The 23,902-nt window shown below is 42.8% G+C and overlaps 1 protein-coding gene across 2 annotated transcripts in view; it reads left to right on the top strand.

Moving 5' to 3' along the window:
* Window positions 1–23,902, top strand: part of fndc1 (fibronectin type III domain containing 1) — a 331,091-nt gene that overhangs the window by 160,281 nt on the left and 146,908 nt on the right. For both annotated transcript variants that reach the window (XR_010963686.1, XM_067989150.1), the window contains exons 6-9: window positions 2,157–2,345; window positions 4,520–4,618; window positions 10,960–11,080; window positions 18,705–18,895. Coding sequence is in view for 1 of the 2 variants with exons in the window: in XM_067989150.1 (XP_067845251.1) it covers window positions 2,157–2,345; window positions 4,520–4,618; window positions 10,960–11,080; window positions 18,705–18,895 (600 nt within the window). In the remaining variant the exon portion in view is untranslated. The remainder of the gene's footprint in view (window positions 1–2,156; window positions 2,346–4,519; window positions 4,619–10,959; window positions 11,081–18,704; window positions 18,896–23,902) is intronic.

Genomic DNA, 23,902 nt, shown 5'->3' with positions numbered 1-23,902 from the left:
TACTAGAATGATTCCAGGGATGAGGGACTTTAGTTACATGGATAGACTGGGGAAGCTGGGGTTGTTCTTCTTGTAACAGAGACGGTTGCAAGATTTGATAGAGGTTTTCAGAATCATGAAGGGTCTAGACAGAGTAGATAGAGAGAAGCTGTTCCCATTGGTGGAAGGGTCAAGAACCAGAGGACATAGATTTAAGGTGATTGGCAAAAGAACCAAAGGTGACATGAGGAAAAACTTTTTTTACAGCGAGTGGTTAGGATCTGGAATGCACTGCCCAAGGGGATGTTGGAGGCAGATTCAATCATGGCCTTCAAAAGGTAACTGGATAAGTACTTGAAAGGAAGTAATTTGCAGGGCTATGGGGATATGGCGAGGGAGCGGGACTCGCTGGATTGCTCTTGCGTAGAGCCGGCGCGGCTCGATGGGCCGAAAGGTTACAGCTGGAAGGAGACCATTCTATGATTCTGTGATAACTCCTGGCTTTTCTCCACAACCATTCCTCTGCCCTACTCCCTCACCTCCAACGACAAGTGTGAGGAGATCGTGTACTTTGTGTACTTCTTTCTCACTGAGACTGAGACCATCAGTTCAGTGGCCTCTGCTGCTTCCCCCGTTTCCCTTGGCCTAACCTTATCCCCTCTCAGGCTCTCTCTGAGCTCATTCTGTTCATGAGACCCACCTCCTGCTTGCTTGACCCCATCCTACTAAATTGCTGACTACCAAACTTCCCTTCCTTGCCCCCATGCTAGCTGACATTGTAAACGGTTCCCTCTCCTCTGGTACTGTTCCCCTCCCTTTCATAACCACCATCATCACTGCTGCCTTCAAAAATCCTACCCTTGATCATTCTGTCGTTGCAAACTACCGTCCCATCTCCAACCTCCCTTTCCTCTGCAAAGTTCTTGAACATGTTATTGCCTTCCAAACCATGCCCATCTTTCCTGCAAATCTCTGTTTAAATCTCTCCAATCAAATTTCTGTCCCTGCCACGGCACTAAAACAGCCATAACTGAGTTTAAAAATAATATCCCCTATGACAGTGATCATGGTGTATTATCTCTCCCTTCCTTGTCATCTCTGCAGCCTTTGACACAGTCGACAACACTTCTTCTTCGCTGTCCAGCTCTGAGAGACTTTCCTCGCTTGATTCCACTCTTACCTATCCATTCATAGCCTGAGTATCTGTACAATCTCATCCTGCCCCTGCATTGCTATCTCTATAGTCCCCCAAGGATCTATCCTTGGCTCCCTAATCTTCCTCATTTACATGCTGCCCCTTGGTAACATCATCTGAAGACATGGAGTCAGCTTACACACCTACGCTGATGACACCCAGCACTACCTCGCCGTCATCTGTCTTGACCCTTGCACTGCCTCTTGTGTTGTGAGATTGCTTGTCCGAGTTCCAGTCTTGGATAAGCCCCAGTTTCCTCCAGCTGAACTTTTGGGAGGCTGAAACCATCATCTTTGGCCTTCACCACAAACTCTTGCCACAGATTCCATCTCCCTGTTACAATCTTCATCCATGCCTTTGTCACCTCCAGACTCAACTATTCAATGCTCTCCTGTCTAGAGTCCCATCCTCCACCCTCTGTAAATTTCAGGTCATCTGAAAGTCTGCTGCCTGTATTCGATCCCACACGAAGTCCTGCTCACCCATTACCCCTGTCCTCGCTGGCCTACATTGACATGTGGTCCCCCAAAACCTCAAATTTAAAAACTCATCCTTATGTTGAAATCCCGTCATTGCGTCGTCTCGCCCTATCTCAGTGACCTTTTCCAGCCCTACAACCTTCCCCGCAGTCTGTGCTCCTGACTGTAATCTCTTGTGCACCCCCCTTGTCCCTTCACCCCATCATTGGTAGCTGTGCCTTCAGCCACCTAGGCCTCATGCTCTGGAATTCTGTTTCGAAATGCCTCCACCTCTCCAACTCCCTCTCCTCCTTTAGAGACCTTCCTTAAAACCCATCTCTTTCACCCTTCCTAATATCTCCTTCATTGGCTTAGCGACCATTTTTTTCCTTATATCTTTGTGAAGCATCATGGGACTTTTTTCCAATGTTATAAGTGCTATATAAATCCAAGTTGTTAACTAGAAACAACTAATATTTATAAGAAGGCAATTGAACTGAGTAATGTCATTCTTTTTTTTAAAGAGAGGAGGGTGTCAAAGAGACCTCAGCATCTACGAGTCAGATTTTCTGACGATAAGGTTTCACTTCGGTTAAGATCATCTAGTAACTCTCAAGCTAGAAGTTATCTGCTTGGCTATGGGCCTCAGGACAGGAGAATGAAGCATGCACCACATCCAAAAGAACAAAGGAGACATGAAATACAAAAAATTGGTGGGTCACCTTTCTACTGCACTAACCCATGCAATATTGAAATTGCTTTGAAGATTTTACAGAATTCCTTCAATAGCTGAGACAATTTAATTTTACACTTTGGAGCAGAAATTCAACAGTAAGGCTGTAAAACTGGCTAAAGTATATGCACACAGTAATAAATGACTGTTTTGAAAGTTGTTTCTCAGTGGGAACCTATTAGGGACAAAAAAGATCTTCTTGTGGAGGCAGAAGGCATGGCTGAGGTACTAAATGAATACTTTGCATCGGTCTTCACTAGAGAAGAGGATGCTGCCATTGTAGCAGTAATGGAGGAGCTAGTAGCGATATTGGATAGAATAAAAATAGATAAAGAGGCGATACTCAAAAGAGTGGCAGTACTCAAAGTATAAAAGTCACCTGGCCCAGATGGGATGCATTCTAGGTTACTGAGGGATGTAAGGATAGAAATTGCAGAGGCTCTGGCCACAATCTTCCAATCCTCCTTAGATATGGGGATAGCGCAGGAAAGTGGAGTTGAGGTAGATGATTAGCTATGATCTTATTGAATGGCGGAGCAGGTTCGAGGGTCCGTATGGCCTACTTCCGCTCCTATTTCTTATGTTCTTATATGGCGATGGTGCCGGAGGACTGGAGGATTGCAAATTTTACACCCCTGTTCAAAAAAGGGGAGGAGGATAAACCTGCCGATTACAGGCCATACAGCCTAACATCGGTGGTGGGGAAACTTTTAGAGACAATAATCCGGGACAAAATTATTTGGCACTTGGAAAAGTATGAACTAATAAATGAAAGTCAGCATCGATTTATTAAAGGAAAATCATGTTTGACTAACTTGATTGAGTTCTTTGATGAGGTAACAGAGAGGGTTGATAAGTGTAGTGTGGTTGATGTTGTGTTATATGGACTTTCAAAAGGCATTTGATAAAGTACCATATAATAGATTTGTCAGCAAAATTAAAGCCCAAGGGATTAAAGGGTCAGTGGCAGCGTGAATACATAATTGGCTAGGGGACAGAAAGCAGAGAGTAGTGCTGAACGGTTGTTTTTCAAACTGGAGGGAAGTATACAGTGGTGTTCCCCAGAGGTCAGTATTAGGACCACTGCTCTTTTTGATATATTACTGACCTGGATTTGGATATAGAGGGTATAATTTCAAAGTTTGCAGATGGCACTAAACTCAAATGTAGTAAATAATGTGGAGAATAGTAACAGACTTCAGGAGGACATAGACAGATTGGTGAAATGGGCAGACACATGGCAGGTGAAATTTAATGCAGAGAAGTGTGAAGTGATGCATTTTGGTGGGAAGAATGAGGAGAGGCAATATAAACTAAATGGTACAATTTTAATTGGGGTGCAGGAACAGAGAGACCTGGGGGTGTACGTACACAAGCCTTTGAATGTGGCAGGACAAGTTGAGAAGGCTGTTTATATATTTTTTAAAAAGCATATGGGATCCTTGGCTTTATAAATAGAGATGTAGAATATAAAAGCAAGGAAGTTATGCTAAACCTTTATCAAACACTGGTTAGGCCTCAGCTGGAGTATTGTGTTCAATTATGAACATCACACTTTAGGAAGGATTTCAAGGCCTTAGAGAGGATGGAGAAGAGATTTATTAGAATGGTGCCAGGGATGAGGGACTTCAGTTAAGTAGAGAGACTGGAGAAACTGTAGTTGTTTTACTTGGAACAGGGAAGGTTAAGGGGAGATTTGATAGAGGTGTCCAAGATCATGAACGGTTTTGACAGAGTAAATAAGGAGAAACTGTTTCCTGTGGCAGAAGGGCGGTAACCAGAAGACACAGATTTAAGGCGATCGGCAAAAGAGCCATGAGGAAACATTTTTTTCCACAGCGAGTTGTAATGATCTGGAATGCACTGCCTGAAAAAGGGTAGTGGAAGCAGATTCAATAGTAACTTTCAAAAGAGAATTGGATAAATACTTGAAGGGAAAAATTTACATGGCTATTGGGAAAGATCAGGGGAACAGGACTAATTGGATAGCTCTTTCAAAGATCCGGCACAGGCACGATGGGCCAAATGTCCTCCTGGGCTGTACCGACTATGATACTACAATGTGAACCTGTCATACTTCACAAGACATTAATGAGTGAAATGATTGCTTTGCCATGGAGTTCTTTCTTACACTCTTGTGCTTGTCTTCCACAGTTCCTGTATCAATGTATGGTATATCTTCGCGGGCAAGGAATGCCCGAGGGCAGAGGGCACCTGTTTACAGAGCAGCTCCAACAAAACGCAAAGTCCCAGGTGAGTTTGGCTGGCATTGTAACTGGAAAACTTGTTGGGTCTGTGCATAAAGTAGTAGCAGGAGCTTCACACTTCTCCAGAGGGGTTATATATTAGATGTAAATACGTAGCTCTAATTGTGATATTCTTCTTCACAAAATTGGTCATAAATATATTGATAAATAATAATTGTGCCTTTTCTGACATCTGGGCTTTCTCATAGAAACAGATTTCAAATTAGTTCCTTCATTCAAACAGTTTTAGATTAGTCTGGAATTTTCTTGTAAGTAAAATTGTTATCATTTGAATTTGTAGCAAATTGCTGTGCACTCTTGTTATCCATCCATCGGATAGAACAGACTAACTGAGGCAGGTCTGCAGAATTCCAACTCCACCTCCTGCCGCACCACCTAATGTTAGGAGGAAGGAGTGGCAAAGAAGGGTTTATAAAACCATTGCTATGTTGTTGCTACGTCTGGACTGCTTGAGCCTCCACTACCCTTTTCCTCAGCTTGTAAAATGGCATCATGCTACCAGCGGAAAGATTTTTTTTTTAAAAGGCCTATATCTAGTAGAGGAAGATTGCTGCAGCAGCATGCCTTACTACCTGCCAGCTGCTAAATCTAGCTCTTGGTATGGCAATTTCAACACAAATTAAAATAACACTTTTCTATTAAAAGTGAAAGTGAAAGGCACTGGCATGTAGTAGACCATCATGGTATGGAATTGAATTTGACCTTTTTGGTTCTTTGATATAAGCACTCTAAATAATTCTGACCACTTTTTGAGGTCACTGATTTGCCTTTCATCAATCTGGCATGACTGATCAAATCTGGCCAAGTTTACGGTCGTCTGTAATCGGACGGTTTATAACGGTCTCTAGCACATTGGGTAAGTTTTCACTGCAAACATTTCAAATGGCAGGATTGGATATGGGGAATTTGCTTACCAATCGAATTCCTGAAACAGCTTCTTGACATGTGGAGCTCAACTCAAAGCTTGCTAGAGGCAAATGCTTAAGCACATTCAGTACTGTTACTTTATAACAAAAGCAAAATACTACCGATGCTAGAAACGCTCAGCAGGTCAGGCAGAACCTGAGGAGAGAGAAACAAAGTTAATGTTTCAGGTTGATGACCTGTCATCAGAACTGGAAGAAATTAGAAATTTTAACAGTTTATAAGCAAGTACACTACCAGGAAAAATGGGGGAGGGGGGAAGGAAAGAACTAAAAGGAAGGTCCTTGATAGGGTGGAGGGCAGGGATGGTTAAATGGCAAAAGATGATGATGGTGCAAGGCAAAAGCGGCGTGGTGATGGGATAACAAGGAAAGAGAAGGTGGGTCCAGAGGAGGTGTAAATGGCAACATCAGAACTAATACCAGCACCTACTGTCTGGAAAAAATAGGAGCAGTGGTTATGATCTGAAGTTGCTCAACTCAATGTTAAGGCTGGAAGGTTCTAAAGTGCCTAATCGAAAGATGAGGTGCTGTTCATCGAGCTTGCGTTGAGCTTCATTGGAACAGTAGAGAGGTCAGAGTGATTGTTTTAGTTTTGAAAACTGTTTCTGCTCACATATTGTAGCCTCCATGCTGATGTATTGCTTACTTGTTGAAATGGCAAAACTCCAAACTAGAATCATAGAACGATTACAGCACAGAAGGAAGCCATTTGGCCCGTCAAGTCCGTGCCAGCTCTCTGCAAGAGCAATCCAGTTAGCCCCACTCCCGTGCCCTGCAAATTTTTTCCCTTCACGTACTTATCCGATTCCCTTTTGAAAGCCACGATTGAATTTGCCTCCAACACCCTTTTCAGGCAGTGCATTCCAGATCATAACCATTCGCTGTGTAAAAAAAAAGTTTTTTCTCATGTCACCTTTGATTCTTTTGCCAATCACCTTAAATCTATGTCCTCTGGTTCTTGACCCTTCCGCCAGGGAACAGTTTCTCTCTATCTACTCTGTCTAAACCTGTCATGATTTTAAATACGTCTATCAAATCTCCTCTCAACCTTCTCTGCTCTAAGGAGAACAACCCCAGCTTCTCCAGTCTATCCATATAACTGAGGTCCTTCATCCCTGGAACCATTCTAGTAAATCTCTTCTGCACCCTCTTTAAGCCCATCACATCCTTCCTAAAGTGCGGTGCCCACAGTTGGACACCATACTCCAGTTATGGCCAAACCAGTGTTTTATAAGGGTTGATCATAACTTCCTTGCTTTTGTACTCAGCCTTTATTTACAATGCTCAGGATCCCGTATGCTTTCAGAATTGTACCTTTTTTTACACAGCGAGTGGTTAGGATCTGGAATGCACTGCCTGAGGGGTTGGTGAAGCCAGATTTAATCATGGCCTTCAAAAGGGAGCTGGATAAAAACTTGAAAGGAAAAAATTTTCAGGACTACGGGGAAAGGGCAGGGGAGTGGGTCTAGCTCTTGCATAGAGCCGGCGCAGACTCGATGGGCCGAATGGCTGTAACCTTGCAATGATTCTTCCTACCGAAATGCATCATTTCACACTTTTCTGCGTTCAATTTCATCTGCCACGTGTCCCCCCATTCCACCAGCCTGTCTATGTCCTCTTGATGTCTATAACTATCCTCCTCACTGTTCACTACTCTTCCAAGTTTTGTGTCATCTTCAAATTTTGAAATTGTGCCCTGTACACCCAAGTCGAGGTCAATAACATATATCAAGAAAAGCAATGGACCTAGTACCGACCCCTGGGGAACACCATTGAATACCTCCCACCAGTCCGAAAAGCAGCAGTTCACCACTACTCTCTGTTTCCTATTACTGAGCCAGTTTCATATCCATGCTGCCACTGCCCCTTTTATTCCATGGGCTTCAACTTTGATGATAAGCCTATTATGCGGCACATTATCAAACGCCTTTTGGAAGTCCATATACACCACATCAACCACATTGCCCTCATCAACCCTCTCTGTTACCTCATCAAAAACTCAATCAAGTTGGTTAAACACGATTTGCCTTTAATAAATCCGTGCTGACATTCCTTAATTCATCCACACTTGTCCAAGTGAATGTTGATTTTGTCCCGGATTATCGTTTCGAGAAATTTCCCCACTACCGAGGTTAAACTGACTAGCCTGTAGTTGTTAGGTGTTTACCCTTACACCCTTGTTCAAAAAAGGGTGTAACATTTGCAGTTCTCCAGTCCTCTGGATGTTTGGAAGATTATGACCAGTACCTTACTTCCCTCAGCGACATAGGATGCATCCCATCTGGACCGAGTGACTTACCTACTTCAAGTACAGCTAGCCTTTCTAGTACCTCCCCTTTATCAATTTTTAGCCCATCCAGTATCTCATCTACCTCGTCTTTTACTGTGACTTTGGAAGCATCTTCTTCCTTGGTAAAGACAGATGCAAAGTACTCATTTAGTACTGCAGCCATGCCCTCTGCTTCCAAACGTAGATCTCCTTTTTGGTCCCTGATTGGTCCCACCCTTCCTCTTACTACCCATTTACTGTTTACGTGCCTATAGAAGACTTTTGGATTCCCTTTTATGTTAACTGCCAGTCTATTCTCTTTGCCCCTCTTTCCTTTTTCGCTTCCCCTCTCAACTTTCTGTATTTAGCCTGGTTCTCACTTGTGTTATCAGCCTGACATCTGTCATACGCTCCTTTTTTCTGCTTCATCTTACTCTCTATCTCTTTTGTCATCTAGTGAGTTCTGGTTTTCGTTGCCCTACCTTTCTCCCTCATGGGAATGTATCGAGACTGTACCCGAACCATCTCCTCTTTAAAGGCCGCCCATTGTTCAATTACAGTTTTGCCTGCCAATCTTTGATTCCAATTTACCCGGGCCAGATCTGTTCTCATCCCATTGAAATTGGATCTGCTCCAATTGAGTATTTTTACTTTAGAGTGGTCCCTATCCTTTTCCATAGCTAATCCAAACCTTATGATACTATGATCGCTGTTCCCTAAATGTTCCCCCACTTCATTTCCCAGAACCAGATCCAGCAATGCCTCATTCCTCGTTGGACCAGAAATGTACTGGTTAAGGAAGTTTTCCTGAACACACTTCAAAAATTCCTCCCCCTCTTTGCCCCTTACACTATTACTGTTCAGCCTATAATAGTATAGTTGAAGTCCCCCATTATCACTACTCCATGTTTCTTGCACATATCTTCAATTTCCCTGCAAATTTGCTCCTCTATCGGTCCCACTAGTTGCTGGCCCATAAAATACCCCCAGTAGTGTAATAGCACCTCTATTGTTTCTTAACTCTAACCAAATAGATTCTGCCCTTGACCCCTCCAGGGCATTCTCTCCAGCACTGCAATATTCTCCTGCCCCAGGACATTGCTGCAGGAGTTCCTCAGGGCAGTGTCCTAGGCCCAACCATCTTCAGCTACTTCATCAATGACCTTCCCTCCATCATAAGGCCAGAAATGGGGATGTTCGCTGATGATTGCACATTGTTCAGTTCCATACGCAACCCCTCAGAAGCAGTCCGAGCCCGCATGCAGCAAGACCTGGACAAGATCCAGGCTTGGGCTGATAAGTGGCAAGTAACATTCGCTCCAGACAAGTGCCAGGCAATGACCATCTCTAACAAGAGAGAGTCTAACCATCTCCCCATGACATTCAACGGCATTACCATCGCCGAATCCCCCACCATCAACATCCTGGAGGTCACCATTGACCAGAAACTTAACTGGACATAAATACTGTGGCTATATGAGCACGTCAGAGGCTGGGTATTCTGCAGCGAGTGACTCCCCAAAGCCTTTCCACCATCTACAAGACACAAGTCAGGAGTGCGATGGAATGCTCTCCATTTGTCTGGATGAGTGCAGCTCCAACAACACTCAAGAAGCTCGACACCATCCAGGACAAAGCAGCCCACTTGATTGGCACCCCATCCACCACCCTAAACATTCACTCCCTTCGCCACCGGTGCACAGTGGCAGCATTGTGTACCTGCAGCAACTCGCCAAGGCTTCTTCGACAGCACCTCCCAGACCCGCGACCTCTACCACCTAGAAGGACAAGAGCAGCAGGCACATGGGAACAACACCTTGTACATTCCCCTCCAAGTCTCACACCATCCTGACTTGGAAATATATCGCTGTTCCTTCATCATCGCTGGGTCAAAATCATGGAACTCCCTACCTAACAGCACTGTGGGAGAACCTTCACTACACGGACTGCAGCGGTTCAAGAAGGCGGCTCACCATCACCTTCTCGAGGGCAATTAGGGATGGGCAGTAAATGCTGGCCTTGCCAGCGACGCCCACATCCCATGAACGAATAATTTTTAAAAAATCAACACTGCCACCACCCCCCCCCCCCCCCCCCCCACCCTATCTTTCCTGAACACCTTGTATCCAGGAATATTTAGTACCCAATCCTGCCCTTTTTTGAGCCTGGTCTCCGCTATCGCCACAACATCATATTCCCATGTGGCTAATTGCGCCTGTAGCTCACCAAACTTGTTTAACACGCTTCGTGCGTTTACACACATGCACTGTAAACCTATCTCAGACCTTCTTATATTCTCTCTTAGTCTGATCCCATCTAATACCGCACTATTTCTTACTCTAGTGCTATCTGTCTCTCCCAATCCTTTGTGCACCTTGTTTCTCCTTTCCAATGCTGCATCCTGGTATGCAATCCCCTGCCAAATTAGTTTAAACCCTCCCCCACAGAACTAGTGAACCTCCCCGCGAAGACATTGGTCCCGGCTCTGTTGAGGTGCAACCGGTCCGGCCTGTACAGGTCCCACTTCCCCCAGAACTGGTCCCAATGCCCCAGGAATCCAAAACCCTCCCTCTTGCACCATGTCGCCAGCCACTCATTCATCTGCCCTATTCTCCTATTTCTATACTCACTTGCATGTGGCACTGCTGTTTAAAAATGGTTTAAAAATTATATAAATAGTGCGATTGCAGAATTTTACAGTTATGCCTTAATAATAGTGTGACATTAGTGCAGCTCAAAGGATATAGTTTCAGAGACACCACTTCCAGTGTAAATGCTTACTCGATGAGTGCATGATTGGAGAATCTGGTGCAACGGTCAGCATAGGTGATTTGCACTGCTCCCGATTTTCCAGTCATTAATTTTAATAAGCGGAAAATCCAGAGTGCTGCTCCTCGGGCGTGTTGCCTTCCATGCCTGCTTCTCGAATCCACGCTCTTGTCGACTGAGACTCCATGCCTGGAGGCTCCGAAAGTATTCCCTAGTAATTTGCGGTAATGGAATTTTCTTATGACTTTAATACTTAATTTACTTTTCACATGTTGCATTTCTGACTGCATCTTCACAAATGCTTTAAATACTTTTGATACAATGGTGACTGTTTTTGGGTGATCACCTGTGTTGTTGTTTTAGAGACTAATGAGTTGAACGAGCCCAGAGACATAACTGTTCGAGTTATGAGTCCACAGTCTGTGCTTGTTATGTGGGTCGACCCTGCACTTCAAAAGGAAAAGAATCGTGTTGCCTCAGACAGGTATGCACTTGGACAACAAACTGCAATCTCGCGCTGTGTTTCTCACTTGGCTGCCTTGCCTCAGATATGTATATAAAACATACTCTCAGCTGTTTATGAAAAGTCTATTAGAACAAAAGTCCAGTTAACATTTTTCTGAGTATTGTGCGTTTTTGTTGCTTATAAAGGTGACCGAATGGTTGTGCTGGGTAATGGAACATTTAACTAGCATGTCAGCATCATGCTGTTTCAGATTCTGCATTGTACAACTTAATAGCTGAGTAAAGCTGACTTGGTACTGCCTCAAAAATGTGTCTTAAACCCAAACTCCAGAAGGCCCACAACTAGGTTGTTCTCAGCCTTGGCATCCTACTTGACCCTGATATGCTCTCTTCACGGGGACCGCCTACTTCCACCTCCTTAACATCACCCACCTCTGCTGCTACCTGAGCCCATCTGTTAGAACATAAGAACACAAGAAATAGGAGCAGGAGTAGGCCACATGGCCCCTCGAGCCTGCTCTGCCTTTCAATCAGATCATGGCTAATCTTCAACCTCAATTCCACTTTCTCGCCCGATCCCCATATCCCTTGATTCCCCTAGAGTCTAAAAATCTATCCATCTCAGCCTTGAATATATTCAATGACTCCGCATCCACAGCCCTCTGGTGTAGAGAATTCCAAAGATTCACAACTGTTTGCATGAAGAAATTCCTCCTCATCTCAGTCTTGAATGGCCAGCCCCTTATCCTGCAACTATGCCCCCTAGTTCTAGGTTCTCTAGCCAGGGGAAGCAACCTCTCAGCGTCTACCCTGTCAAGCCCTCTCTTATATCTTATATGTTTCAATGAGATCACCTCTCATTCTTCTAAACTCCAGAGAGAATAGGCCCATTCTACTCAACCTATCCTCATAGGCCAACCCTCTCATCCCAGGAATTAATCTAGTGAACTTTCGTTGTACCGCCTCCAAGACAAGTATATCCTTCCTTAGATAAGGAGACCAAAACTGTACGCAGTACTCCAGGTGAGGTCTCACTAAATCCCGGTACAACTGCAAGACTTCCTTACTCTTGTACTCCCTTGCAATCCCCTGTTGCTGAAACTCTGTTTTTGTCAGCTCCAAACACGACTGTTCCAATGGTGTTCTGGCCACTTTTTTTTCATTTTCGGAATATGGTGGTGGGCTTCTAGCAGTTTGATACAGCTAAGTGGTTTGCTAGACCACTTTAGAGGACAGCTAAGAGTCAACCATGTTGGCATTGGACTGGATCAGACCAAGTCAGGACGGCAGGCTTCCTTCCCTAAGGGACATCAGTGAACCAGTTGGGTTTTTACAACAATCTTCATGGTCAATTTTACTGATACCAATTTTTTTTATTTCCAGATTTTGTTTTAAACTGAATTCAAATTTTCAAACTGCCATGGTGGGATTTCAACTCACGTTCACTGGATTACTAGTCAAGGCCTCTGGATTACATGCCTAGTAATATAGCCACGGCACTACCGTACTCACGGTACTTTAGCACATGTTAAACTCTGCTGTCCAAATCCTATCCCTCAGCAAGTCCTGTTCACCCATCAACCTTGTCCTTGCTGACCTACATTGGCTCCCCCGCACACAATGCCGCAAATTTTAAATTCTCACGCTCGTCTTCAGATTTGCTATCTAGTCCCTAAATACTCATCCTAATGTGAATAACATGCAAGCACAGATAGAAACCCAGTGCCTTCAGGCTTTAGGTCGCAATGCTTTACCTCCTGCAATTGGCTGGCGGTGACCTCACTATCTCCAAGCGGACACATTAATGGAAAGAACACAGGGGTGCCATAGGTTGAGTATGCATAGAAATTACTTAGCTGGGAGAGCTGCTCTATATAGGGACAGCTGAAGGCTTTGTGTAATGGCACAGTTTCTATTGTAGACTGAGATTGAGTGAAGAGTGCAAATGTTTCTCAATGAGACAAGTATATATTCTGATCCTTATCCATTACTACTGTGCAGTGAAGAAGTGGCAGCAAAAAGTGTAGCACTGTAGGGTTAAGCCATTTTCTTATTTGAAAAAGAAATAGCAAGAATGCGTATCATGCACCAGGGAGATAAAGGGAAGTGCATTAAACCTTAAAAATTAAAATTTGTGTGAGCCAATAGAAATGAATACTGTGACTTCATATACATTTCTTCAATTGGATACACTCCCACATATGCTAGGAGTTTCAGCTGCACTATTATCTTTGGTGATCCAAGTTGCCAGCATTGTCTGAATACTTACAGAAATTCCTGATGATATAGTACCTTTTAAAACCTCAAACTCACTGCAAGCCATTCCTTATTGACACCAGCGCTCTGTAAAAATTCTTATCACGTTAGTCTCTTTGGATAACCATTAAACCGGAATCAGATGATTATAATTACAGGCCTGAAAATGTCTTCCTATCATGCATGCAATTTTTGTTTCAGGTTTAGACCAGTGGAACACAATGTTAAATGTGCCACTGTGGTAGCTTGTCTGGTATAGTTCAGTTCTCTTAAATACACCTGGGCCCTGATCTTGTGGGGCCCTGCATTGTCGGCAGGGCCTCGCACAAAGTTGGCGCCGATCAGAAATTCGGAGGAACTCTGCCTGCGATTGTTTGCCCATTGATTTTAATGGATGGGCAATCACAGGAAAAGCAGACATGAAATTTCAATATGCACCAGCTGCGTATCCAGCCCTGCTGACAAACTGGGGCCTTGCAAAATGTACCCTTTGATTTTTGTTGTTTCTATGCATTTCAGGTGAGACCTTAAATCGAGGCCCCGTCTGCCCTCTCAGGTAGATGTAAAATATCCTATGCCACTATTGAAATAAGAGCAGGAGGGTTCTCTTGGCCAATATTTATCCCTCAACCAACACCACTAAAACAGATTATCTGGTCATTGTCTCATTGCTGTTTGTGGGACCATGTTGTGCACTAATTGGCTGCTGCGTTTCCTACAATACAATCGTGACTACAATTCAAAAGTACGTCATTGGCTGTAAAGAGCTTTGGGATGTCCTGAGGTTGAGAGGTGCTATATAAATGCAAGTCTTTCTTTTCTATCTAAAACATACAAGAGGGACAAGATACTGATCCATTGTTCTTTGAAACCACAGTACTAAAACTAATTTATATTTATAAAAATACTTTGTAGTTATAATCAAACATTAGTTTCAGATGATGTAAAGAACTCTGAACCATGACGTATTTACATGGCTCAATTTTCAAAATATCTGATATTCCAGCTCTATTTTGGCTTCCTGGGAATTTCCTGTTGCCAAAAATTAAACAAGATAGTCAGCACCTACGGGAGACTCCAATGCTAACAGCAATGCCTCATGAATCTGTCTGGCATCTTGTTGCCAAAGAAACATGACTCGTGCACTGTCTCCCCTTATCTGATGCAGAGATTTTTTCCTGGAGCAAGGCATAACAATGGATGGATTCTTTTAGATGTATGGTTTTGTAGGGGATTAACAGGAGCAGGAACTGAAGAAAACAGAAATGCACAAACAGTAGTGAAAGAAGACTGGACTGTGCACCTATTTGACAATGTAAATCATACTGAGCAACACCATGGTGACCCAACATTTATATGATGGCTTTCATTGGTCTATAGAGCCTGCAGATTGTACAATGCTTTCAATAACTGCTAGTTAAACAGCCGGTGCTAATCCATCACCCATCAATATACACAGCATCTATAACTATCGGCAAGTCTAGTTCCCATGAGAGTTTCCCTAGTTAAGAGAATGCAGCAAGTAGTGGCATTGGGAAAGAGATAAAGGGAGAAATAAATGGCACGGAAGGAAGATAAGAAAAATATTTAAGAGATGAGAAGAAAGCTTGGAACAAGAATAGGCCATTTGGCCCATCGAGCCTGCTCCTCCTGTCCTGGTCAGCATTTATATCTCTGTCAATAAACTATGTGTGATCTGTTTATTTTCCTGAGAGTTTTGTGCTCATCAAAGTGAGGCATCTTAGTGTAGAAGAATGGAACATTTTCCATTTCAGGAACCCAGTGTCAGCATTAAGTAGGCCAGGTAAAGCAAAGTCAAGTGCAGAGTAAAAAGTCCTCCGACTCTACCCCAACAGTGCCTCAACTCCAAGTTTAGAAGAGCACCCTACTGCACAGAGTCACGTTTTGCAGTTTTTCATACCCGACCTCCTGTCAGCCATTGGCAATTTAATGGTAATTAGTGGCAAATTAGATGTCAGGAGTCTTACAACACCAGGTTATAGTCCAACAGTTTTATTTGAAATCACAAGCTTTCGGAGGCTTCCTCCTTCGTCAGGTGAGTGTACACCTGACGAAGGAGGAAGCCTCCGAAAGCTTGTAATTTCAAATAAAACTGTTGGACTATAACCTGGTGTTGTAAGACTCCTGACATTTGTCCACCCCAGTCCATCACCGGCATCTCCACATCATGCCAAATTAGAGGCAGAGAAGACTTAGAATACAAACAAACTATCCTCTGATGTCCTCTATATTTAGTCTCTTGAAGGAAAATTCTACATAACACTCCCTGATCCTCAAAGATTAGGGATGATATTAACTATAGCATGGCTGGCCAACGGAGTGCACGGGCCAGCTGCCTGATCACTCTAGTGGGAAGTCAGGTCTGTTTTGAGGACCAAGCCTCATGTCACCGGCAAGCTGCATGTTTAATTAGCTTGAAACATAGATACCACATTGGTTGGTGCAGCATGATTCTTCATTGGTTCCAATGCACTGTGCCACTGAGTGGCAGAATGAGGGTTCACACCCACAGTTTTGCAAGATGGCAAGTTCCGGATCTCAGCAGTCCCTTCATGGGGAGGTACTGAACAGACACTTACTGACAGACTGTTTTCACCACCCCCCCCACCTCTGATAGATTCAGTGCATGACTGAGGGAATGCTACACTCAGAGGCGCCATCTTTTGAATGAGACATTAAACTGAGGCCCCATCTGTGCTCAATTGGACATAAAAGATCCCATTGACAATTTGCAGAAGAACATGGGAGTTCTTCCAATGTTCTAGCTAACATTTATCCCTCAACCATCACCACTAAAACATTATCTGACCAAGTATAGAAACATAGTAAATAGGAGCAAGCGTAGGCCATTCGGCCCTTCGGGCCTGCTCCTCCATTCAATATGATCATGGCTGATCCTCTATCTCAATACCACATTCCTGCTCTCTCCCCATGCCTTTTGTGTCCAGAAATCTATCTAGCTCCTTCTTAAATATGTTCAATGACTTGGCCTCCACAGCCTTCTGTGATAGAGAATTCCACATGTTCACCACTCTCCAAGTGAAGAAATTTCTCATCTCAGTCCTAAATATCCTACCCCGTATCCTGAGACTGTGACCCCTTGTTCTCGACCCCCCCCCCCAGCCAGGGGAAACATCCTCCCTGTATCCAGTCTGTCTAGCCCTGTCAGAATTTTATATGTTTCAATGAGATCCCCTCTCGTTCTTCTAAACTCGAGTGAATGCAGTCATAGTCGACCCAATCTCTCCTCATACGACAGTCCTGCCATCCCAGCAATCAGTCTGGTGAACCTTCGCTGCACTCCCTCCATGACCAGTATATCCTTTCTCAGGTAAGGAGACCAAAATTGCACACAATACTCCAGGTGTGGTCTCACCAAGGCCCTATATAACTGCAGTAAGACATCCTTGCTCCTGTACTCATCCTCTTGCAATGAAGGCCAACATACCATTTTGTGGAGATGCCGGTGATGGACTGGGGTGGACAAATGTAAGGAGTCTTACAACACCAGGTTATAGTCCAACAGCTTTATTTGAAATCACAAGCTTTTGGAGCTTTCCTCCTTCGTCCTTTCCACAACATTCACCTGAGGAAGGAGGAAGCCTCCGAAAGCTTGTGAATTTAAAATAAAATTGCTGGACTATAACTTGGTGTTGTAAAATTGTTTACAATTGTCAACCCCAGTCCATCACCGGCATCTCCACATCTTATGTGGGACTTTATCAAAGGCCTTCTGAAAATCCAAATAAACCATATCCACTGGTTCTCCCTTATCTGTTCTACCAGTTACATCCTCAAAAAACTCCAGAAGGTTTGTCAAACATGATTTCCCTTTCATAAATCCATGTTGACTTTGTCTAATCCCGTTGATAATTTCTAAGTGTCCTGTTATCACATCCTTTATAATAGACTCTAGCATTTTTCCTACTACTGATATTAGGCTAACCGGTCTGTAGTTCCCTATTTTCTCACTGCCTCCTTTTTTAAATAGTGCGGTTACATTTGCCACCCTCCAATCTGCAGGAACTGTTCCATAATCTATAGAATTTTGGAAGATGACAACTAATGCATCCACTATTTCCATGGCTCCCTCTTTTAGTGCTCTGGGATGCAGATTATCAGGCCTTGGGGATTTATCAGCTTTCAGTCCCATTAATTTCTCCAGCACTTTTTTTTTACTAATACTAATTTCCTTTAATTCCTCCTTCTCACTGGACCCTTGGTTCCCTAGCATTTCTGGGAAGTTATTTGTGTCCTCTTCTGTGAAGGTAGAACCAAATTATTTGTTTAATTGCTCTGCCATTTCTTTGTTCCCTATTATAAATTCTCCCGTTTCTGACAGTAAGGGACCTACATTTGTCTTCACCATTCTTCTTTTTACATACTTGTAGATGCTTTTACAGTCCACTTTTATGTTCCTTGCAAGTTTACTCTCATACTCTATTCATTTTCTGTTTTTAAAGGTGTTAATCTTTACCTGAGAGTCTGATCTTCATTTTCACTACTCTGAGATGGCATCCTTCTAATCTGAAATCTTGTTTGGTATTTTCATCATCTTTAGTTCTGCCCAAGTCATCACTCCATTGAGTCTTCTACAAAAAAAGGTTCATTTCTGTGAAGCTCTCTTCATAACCTGTGCTATAAGCTTCAAAATTATCCCTACCGTTCTTTTCTAAACCCTTTTTAATGTTGGGTCTTCAAAACTTTGCACAGTATACTGAATATGCTCCTCCAACAAGGTTAGTATAACTTGCTAAAGTGCCAATAATATCAAGGAGACCTCTTCCATCATTTGTGCTTCCCAAGGACTTGGTATAAAGATATATATCATGGAATTCTCATGGTTGAAACCTTTATGATGCGGTGGGCAATGCATTGGTTCATCATTTTGCTGGTTCATCATTTTGCTGGTTCAAGCTGTTGTATTGTAAGCCTAAATTATCCGATCAGTGTTATTTTGCCACCATTAGTAAAATAACGCTGATTGAAAGTCTAGGCTATAGGGCACAGCTTTGACAATGATTCCATAAATGGTGGCTTCATGATCTCAGCCATGCCATCTGGGTAAGCATAGAGCTTTCTGACAAAGTAAATTCAGAGCAAGCCAGTATCAGCAGCTGGCTCAAGAAGAGCCTTGGAGTAGTCACATTCTTGATTGGAAATTGTCGTGTGGCATCGAGACAACATAAAAATAAAAAGAAGGAAGAGAATAATCCAGATGGCTTGTAATGCTGGACTGTTGGATTTATTTTTTACCTGCCATGTTTATTTGTGCATCCACCATCTGTAGGTGCCGACTCAGAACAGTGAAATTTTATGCAGGTCAACATTTCCAGTTATATGCCCTTCCTAACCTGTTCTATTAGATCTTACACTGTCAGATACAGAGAGAAAGGAGAATCAGCGAAATGGGAATACAAGACATCCAAGACATACAGGCGAGTGCTGATTGACAAGCTGACATCAGATTCCATATATGAATTCTCTGTTCGCACTTCACAAGGAAACAGAGATGGCAAATGGAGTGTTTCAGTTTTCCAAAGAACACCAGAGTCTGGTATGTTTTTAGTGCTCAGTACTGAAAAGACACTCTAAATTCCGCACTATGTTCAAACTGCGATTATCTATACAGTCTGCTCTTGATACTTCAGTTGTTTTCCATGCTAAAAAAAATTAAATTATGCAGTAATTCAAATTAAACATCTTTGAGTTATCAGGAGTAGACTGTAATTCCAATGTGGTAGAACCATGGGATTCAAATGTGTTTCTAGTTTTGAATAAACTTGATCTTATTTTGTATTAAGTAACCTGGTACCCAATACTTGAAAGACTGTATGCTTGGTCACTTGCTTTTTCCGTGTTTACTGGGGAGATCAGTCATCATCGTGACTTTATCCTTTTGATAGCAGATTCCTGACACAATGTTTTGCTGTTAAGCATGACAGTTAGCAGCTATGAGGACTTTTGAATGGCTTGTTTGCAGAACCCGTGGGTGACAAAACTCTGTGCGTGGCTGTGAGTGTTAAGTTGTATAAATATGGCTATGCTGTTTATACAACTGGAGTGCATTGTGTGGGATTTAAGATGGGTTTTTTCCCCAATATGTGCTTCTTAAATCAAAATTTTAAAATGGACATTTACTTCTGTGAGGAAGGACAGTACTGAGATAATCCAGTAAAGAGGGACCACTGCTACAGTGCATTGCTAAAATTCTTTGCGGCCATAAGAGACTGATCACACAGATGATATCTTACTAAAAGCATAATAATAAAACAATTTATTTCCATCTGTTTGGGGGGTGAAGTTTGTCAAATGCTTAAGATAATGAATAAATGTAACTTGCATGTAATTATTGTGACTGAAGTAGGATTCCAGGTACAGCTCCATGCGTGGGATACAGACAACAGGTTAATACTCTATACATGTTAAAGTTCACCAAAAGAACTAAATACTTCCATTGTACATATTCAGTTAGTTGCATGGCACAAAACAGTTAAAAACATGAAAAATTATAGAAAAAAGTTAACTAAAATAAATATACCAATAGATAGCAACGTAAAAATAAAAGGATTTAGACGAAATGTTTACTTAATAGATCCAGTAGTTTCAACTGATTGTGACTTCAGTTTAATATCAGCGATCCCAGTCTGTGGCATCACATCAGTTGCTAAGGTTAGGTATTCCGCACATTAAAAAATGCGAGACTGAGATTATTGATCAAATTTCTCTTGACTTGAAATTAAGAAGCAATTCATTTTTAACTTATTTTACATTGGAAATTATGGTCCTATGTATTGAATTCACACTGGACATTGCACCAAATAAGTAAACGGCACAACAAAACCCCTCATAATAGTGCGCAGAATTAATAGACCAATGCACATGGGGTGGAATAAGCAGTCAGAAGGGGCCTGAATCTTTCCCTGTGCTTAAGGTTTGTGTAGATGGTCCACAGGAAATCATAGCAGTGGAATAAGTCTTAACTGTCATTGCAATTTGGAGGGATTCTGAGTACACAATGTGTTTGGTTAGAAATGATACATTGTATTAGTGGACTCAAGTGTTTCATAGAATCATAGTGTGATACAGCACAGAAGGAGGCCATTCGGCCCATCGTGCCTGTGTCGGCTCTTTGAAAGAGCAATCCAATTAGTCCCACTCCCCTGCTCTTTCTCCATAGCCCTGCAAATGTATCCCCTTCAAGTATTTATCCAATTCCCTTTTGAAAGTTCCTGTTGAATCTGCTTCTACCACCCTTTCAGGCAGTGCATTCCAAATCATAGCAACTCGCTGCATAAAAATTATTCCTCATGTTGCCTCTGGTTCCTTCGCCAATTATCTTAATCCTGTGTCCTCTGGTTACTGACCCTCCTGCTACTGGAAACAGTTTCTCTTTATTTACTCTATCATAACCCTTCATGATTTTGAACACCTCTATTAAATCTCCCGTTAACCTTCTAGGAACATAGGAACAGGAGTAGGCCATTCAGCCCCTCGAGCCCGCTCTGCCAATTGATAAGATCATGGCTGATCTGTGATCTAGCTCCATATACCTGCCTTTGGCCCATATCTCTTAATATCTTTGGTTGGCAAAAAGCTATCTATCTCAGATTTAAAATTAGCAATTGAGCTAGTATCAATTGCCGTTTGCGGAAGAGTGTTCCAAACTTCTACCGCCCTTTGTGTGTAGAAGTGTTTACTAATCTCACTCCTGAAAGGTCTGGCTCTAATTTTTAGACTGTGACCCCAAGACCGAGAATCCCCAAGCAGCGGAAATAGTTTCTCTCTATCCACCCTATCTGTTCCCCTTAATATCTTATAAACTTCGATCAGATCACCCCTTAACTTTCTAAACTCCAGAGAATACAGAATGCAACCCTCTGCTTTAAGAAGAACAATCCCAGCTTTTCTAGTCTCTCCACGTAACTGAATTCCTGCATCCCTGGTATCATTCCAGTAAATCTCCTCTGCACCCTCTTCAAGGCCTTGACATCCTACCTAAAGTGTTTTGTTTGACCACAATACTCCAGCTGGGGCGGAACCTGTGTTTTATCTTTAACATAACTTCCTTGTGTAAAACTAAACTCCTGTGTGTCTTTTTAACAGCCTTGTCCTGCCACCTTCAAAGGTTTGTGTATGTACACCCCCAGGTCTCTCTGTTCCTGCACCCTCTTTAAAATTGTACCATTTAATTTATAAGAACATAAGAAATCGGAGCAGGAGTAGGCCAATCGGCCCCTCGAGCCTGCTCCGCCATTCAATAAGATCATGGCTGATCTGATCCTAACCTCAAATCTAAATTCATGTCCAATTTCCTGCCCGCTCCCCGTAACCCCTAATTCCCTTCTAGGAAACTGTCTATTTCTGTTTTAAATGTATTTAATGATGTAGCTTCCACAGCTTCCTGGGGCAGCAAATTCCACAGACCTACTACCCTCTGAGTGAAGAAGTTTCTCCTCATCTCAGTTTTGAAAGAGCAGCCCCTTATTCTAAGATTATGCCCCCTAGTTCTAGTTTCACCCATCCTTGGGAACATCCTTACCGCATCCACCCGATCAAGCCCCTTCACAATCTTATATGTTTCAATAAGATCGCCTCTCATTCTTCTGAACTCCAATGAGTAGAGTCCTCTCTTTATCCTTCGTACCAAAATGAATCACTTCACATGGCTTAAAGAGGGGCAGGACTGGCAGCTCAACATCCCTGGTTACAGGGTTTTCAGACGTGATAGTGAGAGGAATAAAAAGGAGGGGGGGATGGCAATTTTGGATAAGGAAACAATTACAGTTGTGAGAAGAGATGATATTTTAGAAGGAGCATCAAATGAGGCCATATGGGTTGAGCTAAAGAACAAAAAAGGGGCAGTCACACTACTGGGAGTGTACTATAGACCCCCAGTCAGAGGGAGATAGAGGAGCAAATATGTAGACACATTTCTGAGAAGTGCAAAAACAATAGGGCAGTAATAGGGGATTTCAACTACCCTAATATTAACTGGGATACAAACAGTGTGAATGGTATCAGGGTGCAGAATTCTTAAATAGCGTACAGGAGAATTTTTTTAGCCAGTATATAGCAAGCCCAACGAGAGGGGGGGGGGGGCAGTTCTGGATTTAGTTCTAGAAGAGGGGCAGGTGGAAGAAGTAGCAGTGGGAGAGTATTTTGGTGGTAGTGATCATAATACTGTTAGTTTTAGCATAGTTGTGGAAAAGGACAAAGACAGAGCAGGAGTTAAAGTTTTCAATTGGATAAAGGCCAATTTTACTAAACTGAGAAGAGATTTAGCAGAAGTAAACTGGAAACAGCTACTTGAAGGTAAATCAGTGTCAGAGCAGTGGGAGACATTCAAAGGGGTGATTCTAGGGGTTCAGGGTAAACATGTTCCCACAAAGAAAAAGGGAGGGTCTGCCAAATCTAGAGCCCCCCGGATGTCAAGAACCATTCAGGGTAAGATAAGGCAGAAAAAGAAAGCCTAAGATAGACACCGGGAACTCAATACTACGGAAAGCTTAGAGGAGTATAGAAAGTGCAGGGGTGAAGTTAAAAAGGAAATTAGGAAAGCAAAGAGAGGGCATGAAAAGATATTAGCAGATAAAATCAAAGAAAATCCAGAGATGTTTTATAAATACATTAAGAGCAAGAGGGTAACTAAGGAAAGAGTAGGGCCTATTAGGAATCAAAAAGGTAAACTATGTGTGGAGGTGGAAGATGTGGGTATGGTTCTTAATGAATACTTTGCATCTGTCTTCACAAAGGAGAGGGATGATGCAGGGATTGGAGTTAAGGAGGAGGAGTGTGAAATATTGGATGGGATAAACATAGTGAGAGAGGAAGTATTACGGGGATTAGCATCTTTGAAAGTGGATAAATTACCAGGATCGGATGAAATGTATCCCAGGCAGTTAAAAGAAGCCAGGGAGGAAATTGCAGAGGCTTCAACAATAATTTTTCCAAACTTCACTGGATACAGGCGTAGTGCCGTTGTTTAAAAAGGGAGCGAAGGATAGACCGAGTAATTACAGGCCAGTCAGCCTAACCTCGGTGGTGGGCAAATTATTGGAATCAATTCTGAGGGACAGGATAAACTGTCACTTAGAAAGGCACGGAGTAATCAAGGACAGTCAGCACGGATTTGTTAAGTGGAGGTCGTGTCTGACTAACTTGATTGAATTTTTCGAGGAGGTGACGAGGAGGATCGATGAGGGTAGTGGAATTGAAGTAGTCTACATGGATTTTAGCAAGGCTTTTGACAAGGTCCCACATGGCAGATTGGTCAAAAAAGTAAAGGCCCATGGGATCCAAGGGACTGTGGCAAATTGGACCCAAAATTGGCTCAGTGGCAGGAAGCAAAGGGTAATGGTCGACGGGTGTTTTTGCGACTGGAAGGCTATTTCCAGAGATGTGCCACAGGGCTCGGTACTAGATCCTTTGCTTTTTGTGGTATACCTTAACGATTTGGACTTAAACGTAGGGGGCATGATTAAGAAATTTGCAGATGACACAAAGATAGGCCGTGTTGTTGTTAGTGCGGAGGAAAGCTGTAGACTGCAGGAAGATATCAATG

This window comes from Heptranchias perlo, chromosome 8 (genome assembly GCF_035084215.1).
Source record: "Heptranchias perlo isolate sHepPer1 chromosome 8, sHepPer1.hap1, whole genome shotgun sequence".
NCBI lineage: Eukaryota > Metazoa > Chordata > Chondrichthyes > Hexanchiformes > Hexanchidae > Heptranchias > Heptranchias perlo.
The sequence above is the reverse complement of the archived record's forward strand: the minus strand, read 5'-3'. Positions and strand labels throughout refer to the sequence as shown.